The 23338-nt window shown below is 43.6% G+C and overlaps 4 protein-coding genes across 6 annotated transcripts; 2 read left to right on the top strand and 2 right to left on the bottom strand.

The window, feature by feature from the left end:
* The first annotated feature begins 7987 nt into the window (after positions 1–7987).
* Positions 7988–13808, top strand: HIRA (histone chaperone HIRA-like protein). Of its 2 annotated transcripts, XM_078578356.1 has the most exons (10): positions 7988–8485; positions 9420–9695; positions 9781–10032; positions 10109–10515; positions 10605–11595; positions 11666–11879; positions 11956–12196; positions 12616–12738; positions 12842–12959; positions 13483–13808. In XM_078578356.1, the coding sequence occupies exons 1-10, from the start codon at positions 8378–8380 to the stop codon at positions 13642–13644; spliced, it is 2892 nt and encodes a 963-aa protein (XP_078434482.1). In that variant the 5' UTR covers positions 7988–8377; the 3' UTR covers positions 13645–13808. The 2 variants fall into 2 exon arrangements, with proteins under 2 accessions (XP_078434482.1, XP_078434483.1); XM_078578357.1 differs by lacking the exon at positions 7988–8485 and having other exon boundaries at positions 9555–9695; positions 9778–10032.
* LOC144705594 (GDSL esterase/lipase At5g03610-like) lies at positions 13754–17703 on the bottom strand. 2 transcript variants are annotated; one of them, XM_078578359.1, is made up of 6 exons: positions 17563–17703; positions 17344–17452; positions 17041–17253; positions 15520–15782; positions 14869–15169; positions 13754–14067 (listed from the first exon to the last, which is right to left on the bottom strand). In XM_078578359.1, the coding sequence occupies exons 1-6, from the start codon at positions 17605–17607 to the stop codon at positions 13853–13855; spliced, it is 1146 nt and encodes a 381-aa protein (XP_078434485.1). In that variant the 5' UTR covers positions 17608–17703; the 3' UTR covers positions 13754–13852. The 2 variants fall into 2 exon arrangements, with proteins under 2 accessions (XP_078434485.1, XP_078434486.1); XM_078578360.1 differs by having other exon boundaries at positions 17344–17449.
* LOC144705593 (Tetratricopeptide repeat (TPR)-like superfamily protein) lies at positions 17698–20459 on the top strand. Its single transcript, XM_078578358.1, has one exon. It carries the CDS (start codon positions 17698–17700, stop codon positions 20155–20157), a length of 2460 nt encoding a protein of 819 aa, XP_078434484.1. The 3' UTR covers positions 20158–20459.
* On the bottom strand, positions 20162–22878 carry URH1 (uridine-ribohydrolase 1). The gene is made up of 9 exons (XM_078578361.1): positions 22700–22878; positions 21836–21951; positions 21633–21692; positions 21354–21536; positions 21051–21155; positions 20888–20984; positions 20693–20800; positions 20472–20607; positions 20162–20394 (listed from the first exon to the last, which is right to left on the bottom strand). Exons 1-9 carry the CDS (start codon positions 22767–22769, stop codon positions 20286–20288), a joined length of 984 nt encoding a protein of 327 aa, XP_078434487.1. The 5' UTR covers positions 22770–22878; the 3' UTR covers positions 20162–20285.
* Positions 22879–23338: the final 460 nt, after the last annotated feature.

Below are 23338 nucleotides of genomic sequence, written 5' to 3'. Positions count from 1 at the left end.
TGTGTCTGGCCTCATAAAGTATCCACAAGATCAATGGGCTCTTGGATCTTTTTAATTTTTATTCTCCAACTCTTCTAGAAGACATTTTTTATCTTCTCACCATCAAGGCTCTCTTTTTGATTGAGGGAAAGGCTGGGGGGGCCTAAAATGGGTGCCCTAGCATTACTTATAAGTTAATTAAACTTTTCTCAAAAGTTGTCCATAAAGTATATCCACCAATCCCCTTTTAAGCTTATATATGTGACCCTCTATGCCCATATCTCATTCTAGTTAATATTTTATTGGCTCAAAAAAAATTATTAGTCAATATTATTAATTAAAGATATCAAAATGTGGACGAATTAACTATGGATTGATTTAGTTAATAGTTTTCCCACTCATGGGGTGCTAAGTTGCACCTCGTACTCGAGAACATACAGAGTATCAATTGAACTCTATCACGGAACCTTTACCATTATGGGTCATTTTCTATTTTTAATCTTTCATCCATGTAAAACTCCCTAAAAACTTGGGGTATGGTAAATTTTCAAACTCTAATTCATCATTCAATGAGTACTGATGCATAACGGGGATAATTGGAGAATCGGTTATCCAATATCCTCACTACTTTGGCCAGAAATTTAACTGCATCATCTTCATTGAGTCGATCTCCTCTTATACCAGGGTTGAACAATTCCATCTTCAATTATATGAATCCCATGGTTAGAGACCAATAAGTTGTAGTCAAAACATAGCATCCATCCATAAAATGTCCATGGTTTCCAAGGTCAGCAGATCACTTAGAAAATTGTGACATGAATCAACCTGATTGATGTTTAGGTATAATACTATTCAAGGATTTATACAAACCAATCTAGGGAAATAGCTCTCTAAAGAGCACCCATCATTTGTCCTTAGTGTCATCACACTTAAGTCCACAACATCAGCCATACTTATCATATAAGTAGGATAATATAGTGTTGTTATATCCTAATAATTTGATGTCCATCTCTACTATCCATCAAATAGGAATATTCAAAATACATTTTTAAAGAATAATTATCGTTGAATTATGATCTCATCATAATTCACTAGGTCATTGCACTTATTCATGGACATCCTTATAGACATCATACGAGAATAATAATGAATAAATATTTGTTTAAATGAACATAAAAAATAGAAGTTTGATAGCCTTGATGGCTATATAACATCCATTCGAGGAGACAGAAAAGCGCAAGAGGTTACCTTAGATTACTTTTGGAATATAAAGACTTAAGGTAAGCAGCCTTACCTTAGATTATTTCTTCATGGTCACTACATGAAAATCATCATCCACATCATCTAATCACATCCTTAAAATTTCTATCTTATCATATTTATTTCATATCATTGAGTTTTCATCATCTTACCTTTCACTCACTTATTTCGATTTGTCTATGATCACATATTTATCTATCTATATAATTCTATTGTATTCACCAATACATCCTCTGCCTTGATCTTTCTCATTGTCTCCCTCATATCAGTAATTCCTATCCTCAATCGTTTATATTGATAATCAAATATTAATAAAAACCAAATATCACCTCCTTGACATATATTTCCCAGTATCTGTACTTCACATTTTATTATTATCTTTTTCTCATCTTTTAAATCACCCTTTAATAATAAAAAAATTCTTAATCACTTTCCCTATGGCAACAATCCTTACTCATCACAACTAACTGTACTTTTAGTGATTAAAGGTATTTATCGATTTCAGTGGGAGAGAAATTATCCAGTTATAATAATAAGTTTTCTTCTTTTGACCACAAGATAAACAATATTTTTTACAATTTCATGCTCGAAAATATTTTTCAATATTTAATACTAATATTTATGTTTTAAATAATAAAATATTTCCCATAATGGAAATTTCCACATATGTAAGTTATAATCATGCGATTGAAAGGTCAAACAAATTGAGATCAACATGAATTTATACCTACCTTATTGAATCATTGAGTTTCAGGTCTTAAAAGTTGCTTTTAAAATATGAAATTGACTCATTGACCCTGCTTTCAATCCTTAAATATATTTGAAGTTAAAAATGCCATGTGTAAAATCAATCCATTTAACTCCACTTTGAGTTGTGTTTTACTAGATAACGCGCTAAGATATTTTAAAATATTCTAATTTTTTAACATAGGTTTCACCATATAAGACAATTTTAAAACTGGTCTTAGAAAACATTTTTGGACACAAATGGTCTTATAAAACGTTTCTATAAATTTAAGATATATAAGATTATTATTCTAGAGAGCACATATATCATTTATTAACAAAAACAAACAAAGATGTTATCAAATCATTATGATTTCTAAAATAAATGTTCAGATATCTCTTTTGAATATAATCATAGAAATATATCGTTTGAATAATAAAATCTTTAACATCACTAATACTTTCTCGTATTATTATATCGATTTATTGTGATTTCATTTCTAGATTAATTTCAAAGAAAAATTAAGGATCCACAATGATATACAAAAGGGATATTACATATCAAAATTTTGTACAAATTTTCATATCTCGGATCATTTTTTCAGAGAGAATATATTTTTTATATTAACAAAATGTAAATATATTATCCTCATACTCAAAAGAGACTTGAATTTTTATTTTAGAAATCGTAATAAGTTGAGAAAGAATCGGTTAACTTTGATGGAAATATCTGTGGCTAAAAAGTGAATCACATGTTCCATATGACATCCTACATTAATTATAATGCATGTGTGATGTTTATAGTAGGTAGTTTTTAAGGCAAAGATAGTATAGAGAAGTTAAGGACATATATTTTATGTGCTCTTTAAGGGAAAGAGTCCTGATTTGTATGAATCGCTCCTTGAACAAGAAACCCTGATTTGATTCAAGAAAGGGAAGATTACATATGTTTATGTAGAAAGGAGGAGAAGACAGAGAGGAAGATAGAATTGTGTAGGTAGTGGAGGTAGTGGAGGAAGAATAGGGACGTGGGTTGAAGAAGTCCACGATGGGTAGAGTGAGCCTAGTGGGTCTACTCTAACACTCCCCCTCAAGTTGGAGCATACGGCTAATAACATGTTCTAGTGATAAATCTAAAAATAGTGATAAAATATGTCGTGAATTAGGCTTTTTAGATTTATGAATTTCCTTGAACACTTGATACGGTGTAAAGAGTGAGCAAGGGTCGAATCCACAGGGAAGAACAAAAATCAGTCAGGATAAAAAAATTCAGAGTGACTAGACGAGATCAGGGTAGATGAAAGAGTGAAATAAGTGAGAAAATGAGAAGGAAGTGTGGATTCAATCAAGTCAGTTCTGCTATCGTTTCCAAGATCAAAATTTACTAAATTGAATCCTAGACACAGAATAATTCGAATGTTCAAAACTGACAGATCACAAAGAGCTAAACACTACGTACTACTTTTTTAATTTTCTTTGATTTCAGTGGCGAACAAACTAAGAAAATGATGCTTCCTGATTCAATCAATGGATTATGGGCCTGTACATCTCGCCCAGGCCTTGGTGGCTTGCAACCATCATAATCTATCCAAAGAACAAGGAAAGAACTCACCAATCCAAAACGTTTGAACACTCAATGACCTCCGACTGCCCACTTTCCTTCTAGCCACTTCATCCGGGAGCTTGGGGCTCGGTGCCGACCACCCCCTTTCCTTCTGGCCAACTTCGTTGGTGAGCTTGGTTCCCGGTGCCGATCGCCCTCCTTCCCGCTTAGCCAATGTCGTCTTGTTGTGAGCCTAGTCCTCCGGTGGCCACCACGGTTTGGATTCCCCCATTTTTTAGGTCTACGGGCATGGTTGAATGGGTGGTGAAATGACGAAACAGCCCTTGCCCGTTCAGCTCCAAACTGAGTCCTCTCTCCTTTGCTCCTTGGGCCCTGTAGACACGTTTTCCATGTGGAAAATGTGGACAACTAACGAATCTCTAATTTTGCTGTTAGAAAATTCAGGAAAAATACCAAAAAGAATCGGAACAACCATAAAATCATAATAATCATGAAATGTATGATTTTTAGACATGATAACGCACATATAATGAGATTTTCCTCTAAATAATTGGGTAAAAGAACACCGAATTAACTCATGAAATTACACGTTATCATCTAGAGTCAAGATCTCAGAACTTTTATTGATGAACTAAGTTGTGAACAACCAATTAGCACCCCAAAGGTGAGTTCAGCACAAACTCATCATTTTTTCAAGTATGATCCAACATTACTTGGTTCACGATCACGTTTTCTTGAATTCAAAAAAATGGATCAAGAATACTACGTTTTAAAACATATATTTAAGATGATTGATTATTAAAAGTTTGCGTCAATTAAAAATGAGGAGAGAGAATATAGTACTAGATGAATGATTCATGAACTATCAAGGTGAGAGAACTGTCTCATATTTAATTTCATGGCTTTTATCCCATGTGTTTAGTATTTTTTCCATTTATGTAGCTCTCAATTTGGCTTTTTGTGGTTCCCCTTTCTCATGGTGAGAGTTAGACTCTTCTAACCATATCTCTAGTTCAAGTGTGGTCCAAATGTGTCACAACCAATTAGTGCTAAGCAAGCATCACATTTTACCTATTTGTTTCCAATGCATTACACATCATCAAACTGTATGATATAAATTATATAATAACTTCACTTCCATGAAGGCGACCAGTTTGGACAAAAAAAATCTAAATGATCCCTTTCAGTGGCAAAACTATTTAATATAAATGATCTTTGTTTAGCAGCAAACATACGGAGTTGGGTAATGGATAATATGTGGTCGTCAAGCCAAATCACACCACCATATTTTACTTAAGTTCATTGAATAAAAAATTAGTTTATTATTATTTGAGTGTGTAGTTTATAATATAGTTCATGAATACATGGAATGACTTAGTGAATGATGATGACAATAATACAATGATCGCTAGTATTTAAACATGTATTATAAACATTCCTATTTAATGGATCATCAAGATGGGAAATAAATTATCCTAATAGAATAACACTATTTGATCCTATGTGTACTGATCATGTGGGCATTAGTGCAGAGATACTAAGGACAAATGGTGTGTGCTCTTTGGAGAAAGAGTTTACTGAATTGATCTGTATGAAACCTTGAATGGTATTTTACCTAAACATCAATCAGTTTTATTCATGTCATGATTTTATGTGATCTGTTGACTTGAGACGTAAAGGACATCTCGTGAATGGACGATTATGTTTTGACTACGAGTTACTAGTATTTAATCATGGAATTTTTAACAAGTTTTAGCTCTGATTATAGAAAGAAATCCACGCAGATGATTGTGTGGTCAAGACGGAATCATGCGCCTTTGTATAAGAGGAGATTGACTCGAGGAAGACGATGCATCCAAATCCCTGGCCAGGGTAGTGAGGATATTGGAGAAGATGTTCTCCGATTATCCTATTTACGCATCAGTATTAACCAAATGACAAATTAGGGTGTGATGATTAACCATACCCTAAGTCATACGTGAGTCTCATGTGGATGAAGGATTATAAATGTATGGTAACTGATGATGGAAAAAGTTCCATAAGAGAATTAAAAGACTACTAAATATCTTCTAGAGCACGAGGTATAGCTTGGCCCCCCACAGGTTGGAAACCTAACCTATCGATTGGGTTAAATTGATCATTTATTTATTAATATATATGTCAATATAGTTAATTTATAACATTTGTCATTAAATGTTATTGGGCCTTAAAGTTATTAAATAGAACAATATATGGGCCTAGAGGGTCTCACGTATAAGACACAAAGGATGTTAGAAGATATACTTTATTTTAAGGGTTTTTATGAAAAATCTTAAAAATAAGTATAAATATGGCGGCCACCCATTTTAGGAGCCCAGGCAAGCAAAATATGGACACCCCCACCCCTTTCTTCTTTCTCTAGTTTCCCCAATCATTCTACAAATCTCTTTGATGGTGAGAAGAATCACACTATCTTCAAAGAGTGGTGAACACGGAGAGGAGATCCATCAACCTTCTAGTCATGCAGATATCGTTGAAGGCCGAAAAATTTATTGACTTGAAGAAAATCTCCCTGGAAGCAAGTCTAGGGTGGAAAATGTTCCCCAAAAAGTACTCATTATATTACATGTTTTTTACATCATTTATAAAATGATGTAATGCATTAGCAGATGAAAATATCAGGATTTAAGCTATAGCCCATAACCCAACATTGGGTACCACCAACTCTTGGTCTTGCTTGCTGACCGATCTAGCCATGCCTTGGATGCTATCCAGCCGCATTTTGTGTATGTTAAGGTAGTGTCTGTCTGTCCCAAGCCCGACATTAGATGACGGTATCAGGATGGTTGCTGAATCAGATCTCAAAAATGGGTTATTAGATATCCATCTATAACAACATTCAGATGACAATATTGGATATTGGTTGTGACATCATCAATATTCGATAGTGTTATCTGTCTCAATATCGTCATCCCCTAGTCTCAAAGGTTAGATGAGGATATCGGATATTGACGTGGGATCTCAGTCTTTCGGATAGTCGACATATGAATAGTAATATACGTTAAATAATTTATTATTCGCAACTAAGATGTTTCGAACCATGTATATTGTTTGTTGGAGTGTTTTATTAATTTTTCTAATGGTTTTCAATTAATATTTCACTTATAATTTCATACTTTGTCTATCCCGGAACAAAATGGAAATAGCTTCATGGGAAGACCTAAGAATCCCATTTCAATAGACTACACAATGCCCAAATCCAAGATCCCATGACAAGGGCAATAATTTTAGGTTAGTGCTTGCTCGAAACAGTTATGATATGCTTATGAGCTGTAGGCTGATTGGTAGTAGTTGTATCTTTGAAAAATTCCCATCAATTGTTAATGGGCCTTAAATATGTGTAAATACTATCCAAATCAACACGTCTGTCAATAGAAAGAAAATCTTGATCTTATGAAACAAATCTATTATCAGTGTAGAGTATGTCTCTCCGCCTAACAATTGCACCGCAAATTGGGCTCTCTTACCCAACATTTGGAATAGAAGACAAGAACATCCATCTTGCTTGTTTTTAAGTACTCGGGGAAAATGTTTGAAATGTTTGAAAATGTTTGACTGAGAATGGTTGTAAGAACTCCTCGGGATGGATCCAACATGAGGATGACGTTGGGTCATCAGATTCAAGGGACTCTTAAAGGCTAGTATTGTGATGAAAGTCAGTTCATCCAGTGAGTGCTGTCAACAGCGCTTTGCACTATTTGTATTTAGGACTTGATGGTATATCTATTGGGCTGCTGTTGTCTCTACTGGATATCCAATTTTACTTTCCACATTGATCCCACTCGTCCAAGGCCGCAATAGAAAGAAAAGACATACAATTATCAGACCTCAGCAAGTCATGGAATCGGCCTCGGATACAAGAAGCATATTGCATCCCCTAGAGGTGTCGGTGCACGTAGGAGAACAGGCAACATCGTTATTGATAACTGCAGGAGCTCTGTGATGCAGACAGCGCCATTAAAGGTTGCCAACGCCAACGCCCCATGCAATGAGCCTCTTGTGAGTCACATGACAATAGAAAGCAAGGATGATGCAAGATTGTCTTACTAGGTAAACATTACACAACGATAACTAAAATTTAATAAAAAATAACTTATAAATGATTTATTTGTAAACCCATTAAAGACCGTCAAATCTCTTCATCATATCAATCCCTTGGGTCCCATCATTTCTACATGGAAATTGCTTAACTTTCCTCTTAATTCAGATATTTAATTTGGACCCAATTTGGACCCAATTCTCTCTCTCTCTCTATGTATATATATATATATATATATATATATATTATCTATCTATCTATCATCTATCTATGTATCTATCTAATCTATCTCTCTTCGGAGTTTGAATCAATGACCCATGAACTTTTGAAGAAGGCCAGGGAACTAGATCTGATTCAGTCGGGGTGGAATTGAATAAGAAGGTAAGAAGGGAAAAGGCAATCTCACCCATTTAATAAGCATCATCTGTTTAGTTCTTCATCTTCAGGGTTTCGATTTGGGTCATCTCCTTTCCCTATCATCAAGCAAGATTTCTCTTGTTAGGGTCAAATCTCGAGTCTAGGGAAGGGGGGCTTCTCAAGGTCGTTGCTTCTCATTACCCTTCTTTCCGCTCCTTTCTGAATTACGCTCGGCTGTTCAAGGAGGACGACTCAAGGAGGTCGTTCGGCGAGCTGGGTTAGGGTTTTTCCTGGGTTGTGTTCGGGTATAGGGTTTTGCCGAGTCGTCTCTGGATGAGTTGCGTTTCTTCTTTGCCATATGCATGGCGCGGTGACGTTTGAATCCAAGGAAGAAGGCGCAGTCGAAGAAGAAGATGATAGCCGAGAAACCCACATGGATCCGGCACGAGGGTATGCAGATCTTCTCCATCGACATTCAGCCGGGGGGGCAGCGATTCGCCACCGGAGGAGGAGATCACAAGGTGCGATTTCGACTCCTGCCCGCTAACCATTTCTTCTTTTTCATTGATGGGTATGTTTTCTCTTGCCCGTTTGATCTGTAGATCACAATGTGTGATTTTGTCTCCCGCCTATTAACCATATCTTCATCTCCGTCGATGGGTATTCTTTCCCTTACCCATTTGATCTGGAGATCACAATGTGTGATTTTGACTGCCCCCCATTAACAATTTCTTCTTCTCCGCCGATGGGTATGCGTTCTCTTGCCCATTTGATATGGAGATAACGATAGGGGATTTTGAATCCTGCCCATTTACCATTTCCTTTTCTCCGTCGATGGGTATGCTTTCCCTTACCTGTTTGATCTGGAGATCACAGTGCGTGGTTTTGACTCCCGCCCATTAACCATGTCTTCTTTTCCGTCCATGGGTATGCTTTCCTTTACCCATTTGATCTGGAGATAACAATGTGTGGTTTAGACTCCCGGCCGATAACCATATCTTATTCTCCATCGATGGGAATGCTTTCCCTTGCCCATTTGATCTTCTTTTCTGTCGATGGGTATGCGTTCCCTTACCCATTTGATATGGAGATAACGATGTGCGATTTTTACTCCCACCCATTTACCATTTCTTCTTCTCCGTCGATGGGTATGCTTTTCCTTACCCATTTGATTTGGAGATCACAGCGCGTGGTTTTGACTCCCGCCCATTAACCATATCTTCTTTTCCGTCCATGGGTATGTTTTCCCTTACCCATTTGATCTGGAGAAAACAATGTGATTTTTACTCCATCCCATTAACCATTTCGTCCACTCCCTCGATGGGTATGTTTTCCCTTACCCATTTTATCTGGAGATCACAATATGTGATTTTGATGCTTGCTCGTTAACACATTTCATCTTCTTCGTTAATGCTTTCCCTTGACCATTTGATCTGCAAAAACGACTGGGATTAGGTTCGGATATGGAACATGAAGTCGGTTGCCAAGGATTCAGAGGGCGACCCACCTAGCCAGAAGCTACTTGCTACGCTCCGCGACCACTTTGGGTCTGTGAACTGTGTGCGATGGGCCAAGCACTCAAGATTCATCGCCTCGGGCTCCGACGACCAAGTCATCCTCATCCACGAGCGCAAACCTGGTTCAGGCACCACCGAGTTCGGCAGTGGCGAACCCCCCGACGTTGAAAACTGGAAGGTCGTTATGACTCTCAGAGGCCACACAGCTGACGTGGTAATCTACATCTTCCCTTCTATCATTATCATCAGCATCATCATCTTCTTCTTCGGATGATTGATTGATTGTTTGATTGAAGTAGGTAGATCTTAATTGGTCGCCGGACGATCAGACACTGGCGAGTGGGAGCTTGGATAATACAGTGCATATATGGAACATGACAAACGGGATTTGCACTGCGGTTCTTAGAGGGCACTCCAGTCTTGTTAAAGGGGTTACTTGGGATCCAATTGGGTCCTTCATCGCCAGTCAGTCCGATGATAAGTCTGTGATCATCTGGCGGACGGCCGACTGGAGTCTTGCTCACAGACTTGAAGGGCATTGGTCGAAATCTGTAAGTGTGATCTTTACTTGGTGCTTGAGTTGATCTTGGGGTTCGATTTTGAGGTGAAGTGTTGGGGTTCTTGAAGGTGGGTTCAACATTTTTTCGACGGCTGGGGTGGTCGCCGTGCGGGCACTTCATTACAACGGCACACGGGTTTCAGGAGCCAAGGCACTCGGCTCCTGTCCTGGAGAGAGGAGAGTGGTCGGTGAACTTCGACTTCCTTGGCCACAACGCCCCCGTTGTGGTGGTCAAGTTCAACCACTCCATGTTCAGGAAGAATGATTCCAAGGCAGCGGCGGCGGCGGCGGCTGCAGCGACAACGACGGCAGCCAACGGGTCAGTGAAGAACAATTCGACGAAGGAGGTACAGCCGTATAACGTGATCGCAATCGGGAGCCAGGATCGGACTATCACTGTTTGGACGACGGCTAATCACCGTCCTCTTTTTGTGGCTAAGCACTTTTTCACCCAGAGTGTCGTTGACCTCTCCTGGTAATGAATTTGGTGAACCTCTTCCCAAGTTTCAGTCTTTCAGACTCTGGTGTGGGTAATTTTATCTGGGTTTGTGATGCAATCGACAGGAGCCCAGATGGGTATGCGCTGTTTGCCTGTTCTCTTGATGGGACGGTTGCAACGTTCCACTTTGAGGCTAAGGAGCTGGGCTACCGGCTGAGCGACTCCGAGCTGGATGATCTGAAGAAGAACCGCTACGGAGATGTGAGAGGCCGGCAATCAAACTTAGCAGAGAGCCCTGCGCAATTGCTGCTTGAAGCTGTGGAGGCCAAGCAATCTGCCACAAAGCGGGCAGCGCCGGCTGTGCCACCTGCATCTCGACAGCAGCAGCAGCAACAACAGCAGCAGATCAACCTGCCTTCAAAGTCTGGGCAAGATCAGAACGAGCATTCAGCTCCCAAGGCTATGGAGACCGACAGCCAGAAGGATGGCGTCGTCGGAGACGAAGCTGGGCGGGCAGCACCAGCAAAAGTTCCGAGCCCGGTGAAGCAAAGAGAGTATCGGAGACCCGATGGGAGGAAGAGGATAATCCCAGAGGCTGTGGGGGTCCCTGGTCAGCAGGAGATCGTTGACTTTTCTTCAACGGGTCCTGGTCAACAGTCAAAGGATGAGGCTCTGACCGTCTCTGACATGGTGAAGAGGCCGTTTGGAGGGGGCTCGGAGTCGAATTTAACCAGCAGAGAGCGGCAGGTGACCTCCGCCCGGGCTACCATTCATGAAAGCCTTGTGGTGGAGAAGAAGGCTTCCGGGCCAATAGCAGACGAGGATGTTGTGGTTCCTCACTCGGGCCCCCGGGCCTGTGGTATTCTCTCCGTCCGGATCTTTGGCAAGGATGGCGATGATGGCACTGGGCTGGTCCGTTTGGAAGCGAAACCCATTGAGAAGGCGGCACACGATACTTCGGGTGGCGTAGGAAGCGTGTTTTTGAGCAAGGAGACAGAGATCTGCTGCAAACGGGGAAACCAAACGCTCTGGTCAGACAGAATTGCCAGCAGTGTCGCCGTTCTTGCCGGCAATTCAAACTTCTGGGCCGTCGGTTGTGCAGACGGGTGGTTACAGGTGACGGCTTACACAGTTCTCTCTGTTTCCCCTATCATATTGTGACGAATTCTGTGTATCGGTGATGAAGGTTTATACGAAATGTGGGAGAAGGACAATGCCGGCGATGATGGTAGGATCTGCGCCTGTGTTCATCGACTGCGACGACTCGTGGAAGCTGCTTCTGGTGACGAGAAAGGGATCTGTGTACGTGTGGGACATGTTCAACCGGGTGTGCCTTCTGCAGGATTCTTTGGCTTCTCTCGTCTCGTCTCCAGAGACAAACCCGCCGGCGAATGGTGCTAGTGAGTGACTGCAGACGACTGGTTGAGATTTGCAGTGGCGGGTCAGATTAAAGGTTCCGTCTTTGTTATTTTTCAGGGGCGATCAAGGTGATATCAGCGCGATTCTCCCGGTCTGGGTTCCCACTCGTCGTCCTCGCCACGCGCCATGCCTATCTCTTTGACATGGGAATGAAGTGCTGGCTGAGGATTGCAGACGACTGCTTTCCGGCTTCAAATTTTGCGAGCTCCCTGAATCTGAGCTCAGTCCAGGGTGGCGAGCTCGCCAATCTTCAGGTCGACGTTGGCAAGTTTCTCGCACGGAAGACCAGTTGGAGCAGGTTCATTCTTATCCAACCCCTCTCTCTCTTTTCATTCATCCATCCATCCTTGTATCTGTGTACCTATCTATCCTCTATTTATACATCCATTCATGTATCTATGTTAGTTATGTACCCATCTATCTTGTTGAGGCAGGTTAGCTATTATCCATATCGTCTCTCTTTATACATCTTGTCTATCTACCAATCTACCTATCTATCTCTCTATTCATATCCAACAATCCATGTATATATGTATGCACCGTAGCAGGTTCTCTTATCCAGACCATCTCTCTCTCTCTCTGGCTACGTTTCTGTCAAACCATCCTTCTATGTATCTATCTATCATTCAACATCCATCCATCTATGTATCGATGCATCGACGTACCTACCTATCTTTTTATAGCCTATTTATTTACTCGTTCTATCATCGGGAACAGGGTGACGGACGACGGGATGCAGACGCGGGCGCATTTGGAGGCGCAGCTTGCGTCTGCGCTGGCTCTGAAATCGCCCAACGAGTACCGGCAGTGCCTGCTCTCTTATATCCGGTTTCTCGCCAGGTAGCTCGCTCTTGAAACTTGAAAAAACCTCAAATAACTTGAAAACTCTCGTTTCCATTCATGCATCGAGCATCATCATCATCATCTTACTGTCCTCTATTAGGGAGGCGGACGAGTCGCGTCTGCGCGAGGTCTGCGAGAGCTTCATCGGCCCGCCGGCCGGGATGGCCGAGTCCACCTCTCCAGTCGACCAGAATCTCGCCTGGGATCCCTTCATCCTCGTAATCTCTTTCTCTTTCTTCCATGCAGTTTTCGGTTTCAATTATCGTTATCGTCGATTATCGTTGTTATCTTCGTAATCTTCGCTGTTGTCAATCATCGTCGTTATCGTCGTAATATTTGTTTTCATGGGTTGTCGTCGTAATCTTCGTTATCGTGGATTATCGTCGTAATGTTATCGTCATAATCTTCGTTATCGTGGATTATCGTCGTAATCTTCGTTATGGTGGATTATCGTCGTAATCTTCATTATCGTGAAGTATCGTTACAATCTACGTTTATCGTCGATTATCGTTATAATCTTCGTTATCGTCGTAATCTTCATTATCGTCGTAATCTACGTTCTCGTCTTAATCTTCATTATCGTCGATTACCGTCGTAATCTTCGTTTTAATCTTCGTTATAATCTTCGTTATCCTCGTAATCTTCACTATCGTCGATCATCGTTGTAATCTTCGTTATCGCCTATTATCATCGTAATCTTCGTTATTATCATTAACATCACTATGGTCGTTTTGTTAACAGGGGATGAAGAAGCACAGTCTTTTGCGAGAGGAGATTCTCCCGGCCATGGCGTCGAACAGGAAGGTGCAGCGACTGCTGAACGAGTTCTTGGATATTCTGTCCGAGTACAAACCCAGCGAAGGACCAGAGAAGAAGGTCCCCCCCGTGACTGTCGATCCTTGATTCCTGTAAAACTGTGCAGCGGTTTTAAAGATTCCTGCTGTTCTTCCTCCCCTTCTTCCTGCATTTATTAGGGCTGACGGACTGCTGCAATATACTGTGCAAAAGGGGGGAAGAAGAAAGAAGCCATTGATTGTTCTTTCCAACGAGGCATTGATTGTTTTACAGGGTACCCGTCCCGTTCCGTTAGGGTAGTAGAAGGGGAGAGTTCTTAGGGTAGAAGGCGACGGAGAGAGGCGCCGAGGTTGGCGACGACGGCGGACCAGGCGGCCTGTGTGGGGTGGACCATGTCCCAGTAAAACTTAGAGCCGGGGTCGTCGCAAACCCTGTACTCGGGCGCGCCGTTCTCGTCGGTGCTGCCACACCTGAACCCGCCCCCGGTCCCTTCGCAGCACGGCTTCAAAGCTTCCGCAGACCTGTTCATCTCTGCGCAAGAGAGAGGATGACGGATGGTTTGATGGTTAGGGAGAGAGATGGTCTGGATAGATAGATTCGCAGATAGAGAGATAGATAGGAAGATAGGGAGAGAGACAGATGGGCAGATATATAGAGAGGTAGATTGATAGTCGGATAGATAGAGAGAGAGGAGACGGAGGGAGATGTATAGAGATGCAGATGGAGAGAAAATTATTTAATCGTGCGAGAGAAAGATAGATAGGAAGAGTTAGACACGTAGAGAGAGATATAGATGGTTAGATAGGGAGAGATAGATACACAGATAGAAATAGATAGATAGATAGATAGATAGATTGATAGTCAGATAGAGAGACAGATAGGCAGATCTATAGAGAGAGATAGATAGTCAGAGATATATATATATATAGAGGTAGATAGAAAGAGAGCGATGAAGAGAGAAAAATAGTTAATAGGGAGAGAGAGAGATATAGAGAGAGATAGACAGAGAAAGATAGTTAAAGAGAGATAGACACATAGAGGGAGATAAATAGATACATAGATACACATAGAAATAGATAGCCAGATAGAGAGAGAGAGAGAAATAGGCAGATACATAGAGATAGATAGAGATAGATAGATAGATAGAGAGAGAGATAGATGTAGATAAATAGACAGATGCAGAATAATTATAGAAAAATAGTTATTAGGGAATGAGATATAGACAGAGAAGGACAGTTTGTGAGAGAGAGAGTTAGATTGGGAGAGACAGAGAGATAGAGAGAGGGATGGAGAAATAGTCATAGAGAGCGAGAGAGAGTGGACGGTTCTCACCTCGGGTGAGAGAAGAGTTGAAGGCGGAGAAGAGGTCGACGAGCACGAAGGGCTCGGCGGCGCCACCGACGGCGTCGGCGTTGAGCTCCGCCACCGCCTCGGCCAGCAGCCCGTTGTGGTACACCACGGCCCCGTTCGCCGTCTCGTTGCATGCCCGGTACAAAGCCAAGCTCGCCAGCAACGGCGTGCACCCAATTGGATGCAAATTGGTCACCCCCACCTTCGCCACGCCCAGTCCATGTATCCTCCCCAGATCAACCTTCAACTGCGCTATCACCTTCGGAATATACGCCCTCAACTCCTATAATAACAACAATGAGAAAAGAAGAAGAAGAAGAAGAAGAAATTATTAATACCGTAGTTGCACCGGGCCTGCAGCTAGACATGGTCCTTCTGTTCTTTTTGTGCGAATTTGCGCGAATTGTTCGTTCTTTTCAGTTTTTTGAACAGAACAAAAACAAATTCGAACAGAACATCACACAAACCCGTGTGGGAATGTGCTACTTTTGTTCATTTTTGATAAATAAAAAGAACAGAACAAAGAACAAGACCCTGTGCGGTTCTTTTGTGAGAATTTTTGGTTAGTGAAACAGAACAGAACAACCATGTCTACCTACAGCGCGGTAAATGGGGAGTAAAGTTAATTATTACCTCCCAACCGCCGCCATTGTTCTTGAGGTAGAGGTAGTCGTTGCCGTTGACGGAAACGAGGGCGGTGGAGCGGCGGAGAGGGGATGCGAGGACGGCGAGGTGGTCGTGGAAGTTGTCGATTTGGACGGAGAGATTGCGCTGGAAGTTGCCCGTGTCGAAGACGCCGGTGCCGCCCACTGCGAAGTTCATGCCGTAGGGGAAGAGCTTCTTGCCCTGCTTCCTGTACTTGTACGGGACGGGCGATGGGATTCCCAGGAAAGACGCTGCCATGCAGAGATAGAAGACGACCCTCGTTAAGAAGATTAGATATGTCGATCCCGAGATAGGAAGAGATAGAGAGGTAGAGAAATGGAGAGGTAGATAGAGAGAATGAGAGAGACAAGCAGAGAGGTAGAAAGTTAGAGAGAGAGTGAGAGAGATAGGCAGAGAGATGGAGAGGTAGAAAGTTAGGGAGAGAGAGTGAGAGAGGTTAGCGGAGAGGTAGACAGTTTGGGAGAGAGGGAGAGATAGAGAGGTAGATCGTTAGGGGGAGAGAGAGATGTATAGGCAGAGAGACAGAGAGGTAGATCGATAGAGAGAGAGATATATAGGCAGAGAGATGGAGAGATAGATCGATAGAGAGAGATATAGACAGAGAGATAGAGAGGTAGATAGTTAGGGAGGGAGTGAGAGAGATACAAAGCTAAGGAGAGAGAGATATGTAGGCAGAGAGATAGAGAGGTAGATAGTTAGGGAGTGAGTGAGAGAGATACAAAGCTAAGGAGAGAGAGATATGTAGGCAGAGAGATAGAGGCAGACAGTTAGGGAGAGAGTGAGAGAGATCGAAAGCTAGGGATAGCGAGATATAGACAGAGAGATAAAGAGATAGATAGTTGGAGAGATAGAGAGATAGATAGATAGATAGATAGATAGATAGAGATATATAGGCAGAGAGATAGAGAGGTAGATAGTGAGGGAGTGAGTGAGAGAGATAGAAAGCTAGGGAGATATATATATAGACAGAGAGATAGAGAGGTACATAGTTAGGGACAGAGTGAGAGAGATAGAAAGGTGGGGAGAGAGAGATGTATAGGCAGAGAGATAGAGATAGAGATATATCGGCAGAGAGATAGAGAGGTAGATAGTTAGGGAGAGAGTGAGAGAGATAGAAAGCTAGGGAGAGAGAGATATAGGCAGAGAGATAGAGAGATAGATAGTTGGAGAGAGAGATGAGCAGATAGAGATAGATAGGCAGATAGAGAGATAGGGAGATAAAGAGCGAGAGATAGAGAGGCAGATGGAGAGAGATATAGACAGACAGATAGAGAGAGAGAGAGAAATAGACAAATGTAGAGATATAGAGAGAAAGATAGAAGATGGCGCGAGAAAGATCGATGCTTGGACAGGGAGAGACGGAGAGTATTCAGATGTAGAGAGAGAGATCGACAGAGAAAACGATAGAGAGAGAAAGAGACAGAGAAATAGTTTTAGAGAGTGATAGAGACGTGCGTGTGAGCGAGAAAGAGAGAGAGAGATACATACCGACGTAGTCGGGGAGGACGCGGCCGTCGGAGAAGCGACCAGATGGTTTTTTGGGGAAGGTAACGCCGTAAGGAGGCTTCCACGCCGGCGAGAACATCTTTGCAATGTTCCCCGTGTCCGCGTACGAGTCTCCGAAGACGAACAGCTTCGGCGCCACGTCCCGTTCTCTTCCTCCGTCTTCCCCGCCATGCCTCTCTACGCCCATCTCCCTCCCTTCTCCCCACCCACCATATCAACTCTAATCCAGAGATAGACATAGACATAGACATAGCGATAAAGATAGAGATAGAGAGAGAGATGTACCATCAGAGCGACCGAGCAGAACGCAGAAGACGAACCAGAAACAGAGAAGAAGCCTCTCCATCTCCATCTCCATCTTCAGTACAACTCCGCTGCTTCTTCCCGTCGCCTGCTAGAGCGAGAAAGAGAGGAACTTTAGATCATGGGTGAAGACCACCGACTTATATAAGACAGACAGAGTCTCAAAGGCATTAATTTGAGACAGATTTCTTTGTCGTTTACCTTTTGTCCCAGTGCCCATCTGCAAGTAGGATTCTGAGCGTGCATTTACTCCCTCTGCTCGAAATTATTCTTCGAGAACTTGACAAGTTTTTTCTTTAAACACCTTCATCTCGCTAGTCTGATGCCGTCGCCGTGATGCCATGGAAGCAGAGCAGGAGCTTCTTTCCAGTCTCGTCTCTCTTCGAGCTGTCGAAGAACAGGCAATTAAGGCAGGCCCTCGCGCTGTTTCCAGAGATCTTACGCGCCGGCGAGCCGCTCGACGAATCGATCTTTTCTTGCACAGTGAAGGCCTGCGCTTGCGCTGGAGATGTCCAGTTCGGGAAGGGACTCCATGGCTGCAGCCTCAAGCTCGGGCTAGACGGGCATGTCAGCGTCGGCACCTCCCTTGTGGATTTATACATGAAATTTGGAGCTTTGGAAGACGGGAAGAAGACCTTCGAATTGATGCCGTTCAAGAACGTTGTCTCCTGGAGCTCGCTGCTCACTGGCTATGTTCATAACGGGGAGCCGGATAGAGTTCTGGAGATCTTCTCTAGAATGGCCAAGGAAGGGGTCAAGCCCAACGCTTACAGCTTCGCCAGTCTTCTTACTGCTTCTGCTGGTCTTCAAGACTTGGGAACAGGGCGTCAAGCTCACGCGCAAGCTTTTCGATGTGGGTTTCAGTCCGCGGTCTTCGTCTGCAACTCGCTGGTGAGCATGTACGCCAAGTGTGATTATATAGGGGATGCAGGGAAGGTGTTCGAGGAAATGCCTGAAAGGGACTCTGTTACCTGGAACGCCATGGTGGCAGGATTGGTTCAGAACGGGCTTGATGAAGACGCGTTGGCGATGTTTGGAAGGATGAGAGGGGAGGGAGCCGAGCTCACTCAGTTGAGCTTTGCCGCGGTTTTGAAGGCCTGCGGCCGGGTTGGGGCGATTGGCTTTGCCTGCCAGCTCCATGCCTGCGCTGTCAAGAAGGGGTTCAGCTCGGACAATAACATCAGAACAGCTCTCATGGCGGTGTACTGCAAATGGGGGGACATGGGTGAAGCCTTTCGCTTGTTCTTGTCCATAGGTGCTGCCAGGAACGTCGTCTCCTGGACTGCTCTCATCTGTGGGCATTTGAATAATGGGAGATTAGACAGAGCAGCTGAATTTTTCCTGCGGATGAGAAGAATTGACGAAGCCAAGCCCAATAAGTTCACCTTGTCCGCTGTTCTGACAGCTTCTCCGGTCATCTTCCCGGAGCAGATTCATTGCGAGGCAATCAAATTTGGGCTTGAGACGGCGGGCTCGGTGGGCACGGCTCTGGTTCGAGCCTACGCGGACCTCGGCCGTGCCGGCGATGCCATCCGTGTCTTCTCCTGCATTGCTGACCGGGATGTGGTCTGCTGGTCTGCCATGGTGGCAGCTCATGCCCAAGCTGGCGACTCGGACTCTGCGACGTGGCTTTTCTTGACGATGACCCGGCAGGGAGTGAGCCCGAATGAGTTCACCCTTTCCAGCCTCATCCACTCCTGTGCTGCCCCCGCCGCCGCTGCCGAACAGGGCAAGCAATTCCACACCATTTCCATCAGGCTGGGGCTGGAGGCAGCAGTCTGCGTGAGCAGCGCCCTCGTCACCATGTACTCGAAGAAAGGCGCAATTGACAGCGCCTCCTCCATCTTCCATCGGCAGCCGGAGCGGGACCTTGTCGCCTGGAATTCCATGGTCTGTGGTTGCGCTCAGCATGGCCATGCCCGCATGTCCCTGCAATTGTTCCAAGAGATGGTCAGAACTGGGCTCAAGCCGGATGGGGTCACCTTCGTCGGTGTGCTCAGCGCCTGCACCCATGCCGGACTGGTCGCCGAGGGGAGAGAGTTCTTCGATGCCATGTCTGCCTCCTATGGCATTGCTCCAGGGGAGGAACACTTGGCCTGTATGGTTGATCTCTACAGCCGGGCAGGCCGGTTTGAAGAGGCCATGGAGATGGTCGACCGGTCGCCGGCCCCGGTCAGCGCCGCAGTGTGGAGGACACTTCTTGGCCACTGCAGAACTCATAAGAAGTTAGAATTGGGGATTGTGGCAGCAGAGAAGCTGATAGCCATGGAACCTAGCCACTCCGCCGCGTATGTGCTTCTATCAAACATGTATGCGATGGCAGGGCGGTGGGCGGAGCGGGCGGCTGTTCGGCGGAGGATGGAGGCCGGCTGTGTGAAGAAGGAGGCGGGCCAGAGCTGGATTGAGGCGAAGAACAGGGTTGTCTCCTTCGTCTCCGGCGACAATTCACATAGTTTCTCTGGTGATGTGTATGCCAGATTGCAGCAGTTGATGTGTAGGCTGAGGGCAGCAGGGTACGTGCCAGAGACAGAGCTGGTGTTGCAGGATGTGGAGGAGGAGGAGCAGAAGGAAGCTATCCTGGAGAAGCACAGTGAGAAGCTGGCACTTGCTTTTGGGCTGATGGTCCTGCCCAAGGAGGCGCCATTGCAGATTGTGAAGAATCTGCGCGTATGTGGAGACTGTCACTCCGTGTTCAAGTTGGCCTCTGCCCTCGAAGGGAGGACCATCGTGTTAAGGGACTCTGCCAGGTTCCACCATTTCAAAGAAGGGTACTGCTCCTGCCAAGATTACTGGTAAAAAATTTAAAGGAAAAAGAAGAAAGGATAAATTTTCTATTTCAAAATCCTGGTTTATGGCTAGCCATGGTTTCCTATTGGAAAGCGAGAGGAATGTGCTCTCAATCCAGCAAGAGAGAGGGAAATAGCTCATGGTTTCATGAGCAAATCTTTGATGAATGACAGGGCTTTGGGGGTGTTGACTGTCCAGGCCACCGAAATCGGCGCATGCCCTGTCCAAGGGTTGCTTGAGTTCCACCTGAAACAAGATGTTTGAATAAATACACGAATCAATGAATGAATGAAAGATGATATGATTGTTTTTTTTTGTTTTACCTCTTCAACCCTTGATCCATGATTGTAAGTCCAGTGCATATGCCCTGTGTTTCCACCCTCACCGCTCCTTTCTTAAAGGTAAAGAGGTCCGGCCGCACCAGAGCCACAAAACTCACAGGATCATGAAGAAAGATGCCTGCCACCCGAAAACCTCTCTATACATTAACAGGAGACCACGCATGGCGAGTTCATGCTACGTGAATAATGTATGATCTACTTACCATGGACTCCATCAGATTTCACATGCCAATCTCTGTAGAATTTGCAGATATCAGATACGAACTGCGCATACCTGCCTTCCGACAGTCTAATCTCGGCCAAGTCTTCATCTGAAACCAGTTAACGATTGAGTCCATGTATAAATGCTTACAGCTTTTATGACATTCATAACAATTAAACTGTGTGACTCGTGTTACCTGATAATATGACTTGAGTCGTGATGTTTATGCCAACAACAGCGATCTCTGCCCCAGATGTGAACACCACGTCTGCAGCCTCTGGGTCGCCGTAGATCTAAAAATTATACAATTTTGAAGAATTATTCCTTTAAATTACTCCAGCGGTAATGATCGTCCCTACATTTGCTTCTGCGGCGGGGTTGACGTTGCCGGATGAGAAAAAGGCTCCTCCGAGGACGACAATGCGCTTCACCTTCTTAGCGAAGGATGCGTCACTCTTTACTGCCTAGCCATGACAAAGATTCAAAGAAATCTTCAAAATCGCAAATAGCTAACATCCTGCCAAAAATCAAATGGCTGCTGCACATAAAGTTGCACCCTTGCTACTAGATCTAGCTTTCAGAACAGAATTAAGTACTTGATGCGATCAAAGTAAAAGCAATAACAAGTCCATTAAGTTGACTTCATGAACCATGGTACTTACCAGGGCTATATTAGTCAACGGGCCAAGGGCCAATATGGATACCATTCCTGGAAATTCGGATACCTTGTCCACCAGAAACTCCGAAGCATTTTTTTCTATTTTCTGCCTGTTTGAGGGCTCCAGAGAGACATCCCCCAGTCCATTGGACCCATGGATGAAGTCAGCGATTCGCGGCTTCCCTCCCTGTGGTTGAAGGAACATCCTTAAGTCTATAAGCAGGATGATGATGATGATGATAAAGTATGAAAAATGTTATTTGATATTGACGAAAAGAATAACCTTCAATGGCTCATAGCTTCCCTCTGCAACTGGTGTGTCTGGATGCCCTGCGATCTCACACTGTCCTTTAACGAGCATAAATGGTTATTTTCACTGATCAAGTAATGACTCTAAAACTAAATGACAAATTAGAGGGAATAATTAGATGTGTGACTCTTGAAATTTGGATCCATGCAGGAGAGGAGAGGAGAGGAGATACTAACCAAAAGAAGTGCATTCCGAGTGGCGGTGGTGGTTTCTACATTGCCGAATATGGTGGTCAATCCTATTATTTCTAGCTCGGGTGACTGGAAAGCCATCAGAATCGTCATGCTGTCATCTGAAAATAAAAGTGTTGGAAATCTATTTCATTCAGTGTGGTTTGCCAAACATTGTTTCATTATTTCATTATTCCCATTTTCAGGAGTATTCTACTTCAAAAGTTTACCCGGTACGAAACTCATAAAATTCGTCAAAAGTTAATCATGAGGTGAAACCGATAGGGGGGAGCCTACAAAGGATATATCATATCATATATAAAATCCAGAAAAACAAGGAAAAAAGCTTGGACTTTGTGGTTGGACGTGCCTTTTGCAGAAAAGCAAACCGCAAAAAAGTGAGACGGAAGCTGAAAGGATTCAACGAGTTCAGGCAACACAATTTCGAGGCAGCAGTGACAAAGAACCAGAATCTTTTAATAATTATACGAAGTCTATCGTACAATGAAGATGGGTCATCCCAATGAAGATGGGTCTGAAAATTAAAAAGAAGAATTTCACTACGCGCTACAATTGCAGCGCAATTGCTTAGTGCATCTACAATCCAGTAACAGTACATCGTCCAAAAGTTCATAATTTGCTAAGCGGAAGCAACCCCCCCTAGTTTTTAAGAATCTTCCGACTCGGGCCAGCCGCGTCGGTACGACAGAGAACTCAGAAAGATAGAAGCGAAAGACGGCAAAAAGTAAAAAAAATATCGAAAATTCTATCATAAAAATTTCTACATTCTTTCCGCCGTGAATCCAAAGAGAAAGGATCAAACAAAAAGCGAAAGGGGCGGAGGGATTGGGGAAAAAGGAAAAAAATTACCAATTCCAGGATCAGTATCGATGATGAGCTTCTCCTTGGCGGGGGTTGCAAAGGCGTTCACGCATTCCATCTCTCCGACGAAGGCTGATCTTCAAATTGAAATCGGCAAACGAAACCAGCAGATGAACTCGGAGAACAAGTTGCCACAGATAGCCCGGAAGAGAAAAGCTCATCTGCAATGGTGGGTAGGCCCTTTTCTAGCCTTCTCTCTGCAATCCACGTCATCCTCTCCCTGAGTAACGACTGTACGGCTCCACTCCGATTGGTTGCTGCAACTCTGCGTCCCGGATGACGAGTCCCCATCGTCTTCGTCATCCCTTCGGCTATGGTGGGTAATCACTAATCAGTCACATCTGCTGTCATTATCCCCCTCCCAGCTTTTAGCAAGAATTTAAACCTTATCTAAAATAGTCAATGTCAAAGTCAAAGTCAAAGAAAAAGAAAATAATATAAAACGATAGGGAAGGTCATGCGGTCCGGTCTGATTTTTTGGGTCAACGTGCGGTCCAAATTTGTGTGACGAAATCGGACCGCACATCACACAAAATTGGACATTTGAACGCAAAGGGATGCGCACAATTTTATTTATAGATATGCCCCTCGCTTCTCTCTCCTCCATATTTCCCTAAGTAAAACCTT

Source organism: Wolffia australiana, chromosome 7 (genome assembly GCF_029677425.1).
Source record: "Wolffia australiana isolate 7733 chromosome 7, ASM2967742v1".
NCBI lineage: Eukaryota > Viridiplantae > Streptophyta > Magnoliopsida > Alismatales > Araceae > Wolffia > Wolffia australiana.
This window is presented reverse-complemented; position numbering and strand designations above follow the sequence as displayed.

What these genes read in the sequence shown, in the direction of transcription:
- HIRA (XM_078578356.1), top strand. Translation starts at nt 8,378, where the DNA reads ATGATAGCCGAGAAACCCACATGGATCCGGCACGAGGGTATGCAGATC. An exon ending in AGTGTCGTTGACCTCTCCTG is followed by an intron (nt 10,516 to 10,604) that starts GTAATGAATTTG and finishes TGCAATCGACAG; the next exon opens with GAGCCCAGATGGGTATGCGC. An exon ending in GTGCAGACGGGTGGTTACAG is followed by an intron (nt 11,596 to 11,665) that starts GTGACGGCTTAC and finishes TCGGTGATGAAG; the next exon opens with GTTTATACGAAATGTGGGAG.
- LOC144705593 (XM_078578358.1), top strand. Translation starts at nt 17,698, where the DNA reads ATGCCATGGAAGCAGAGCAGGAGCTTCTTTCCAGTCTCGTCTCTCTTC.
- URH1 (XM_078578361.1), bottom strand. Translation starts at nt 22,769, where the DNA reads ATGGAATGCGTGAACGCCTTTGCAACCCCCGCCAAGGAGAAGCTCATC. An exon ending in CTCGGAATGCACTTCTTTTG is followed by an intron (nt 21,693 to 21,835) that starts GTTAGTATCTCC and finishes GTTAAAGGACAG; the next exon opens with TGTGAGATCGCAGGGCATCC. An exon ending in GACTCAAGTCATATTATCAG is followed by an intron (nt 20,801 to 20,887) that starts GTAACACGAGTC and finishes AACTGGTTTCAG; the next exon opens with ATGAAGACTTGGCCGAGATT.
- LOC144705594 (XM_078578359.1), bottom strand. Translation starts at nt 17,607, where the DNA reads ATGCACGCTCAGAATCCTACTTGCAGATGGGCACTGGGACAAAAG. An exon ending in GATGGGCACTGGGACAAAAG is followed by an intron (nt 17,453 to 17,562) that starts GTAAACGACAAA and finishes TTCTCGCTCTAG; the next exon opens with CAGGCGACGGGAAGAAGCAG. An exon ending in TCTGCTCGGTCGCTCTGATG is followed by an intron (nt 17,254 to 17,343) that starts GTACATCTCTCT and finishes GGTGGGGAGAAG; the next exon opens with GGAGGGAGATGGGCGTAGAG.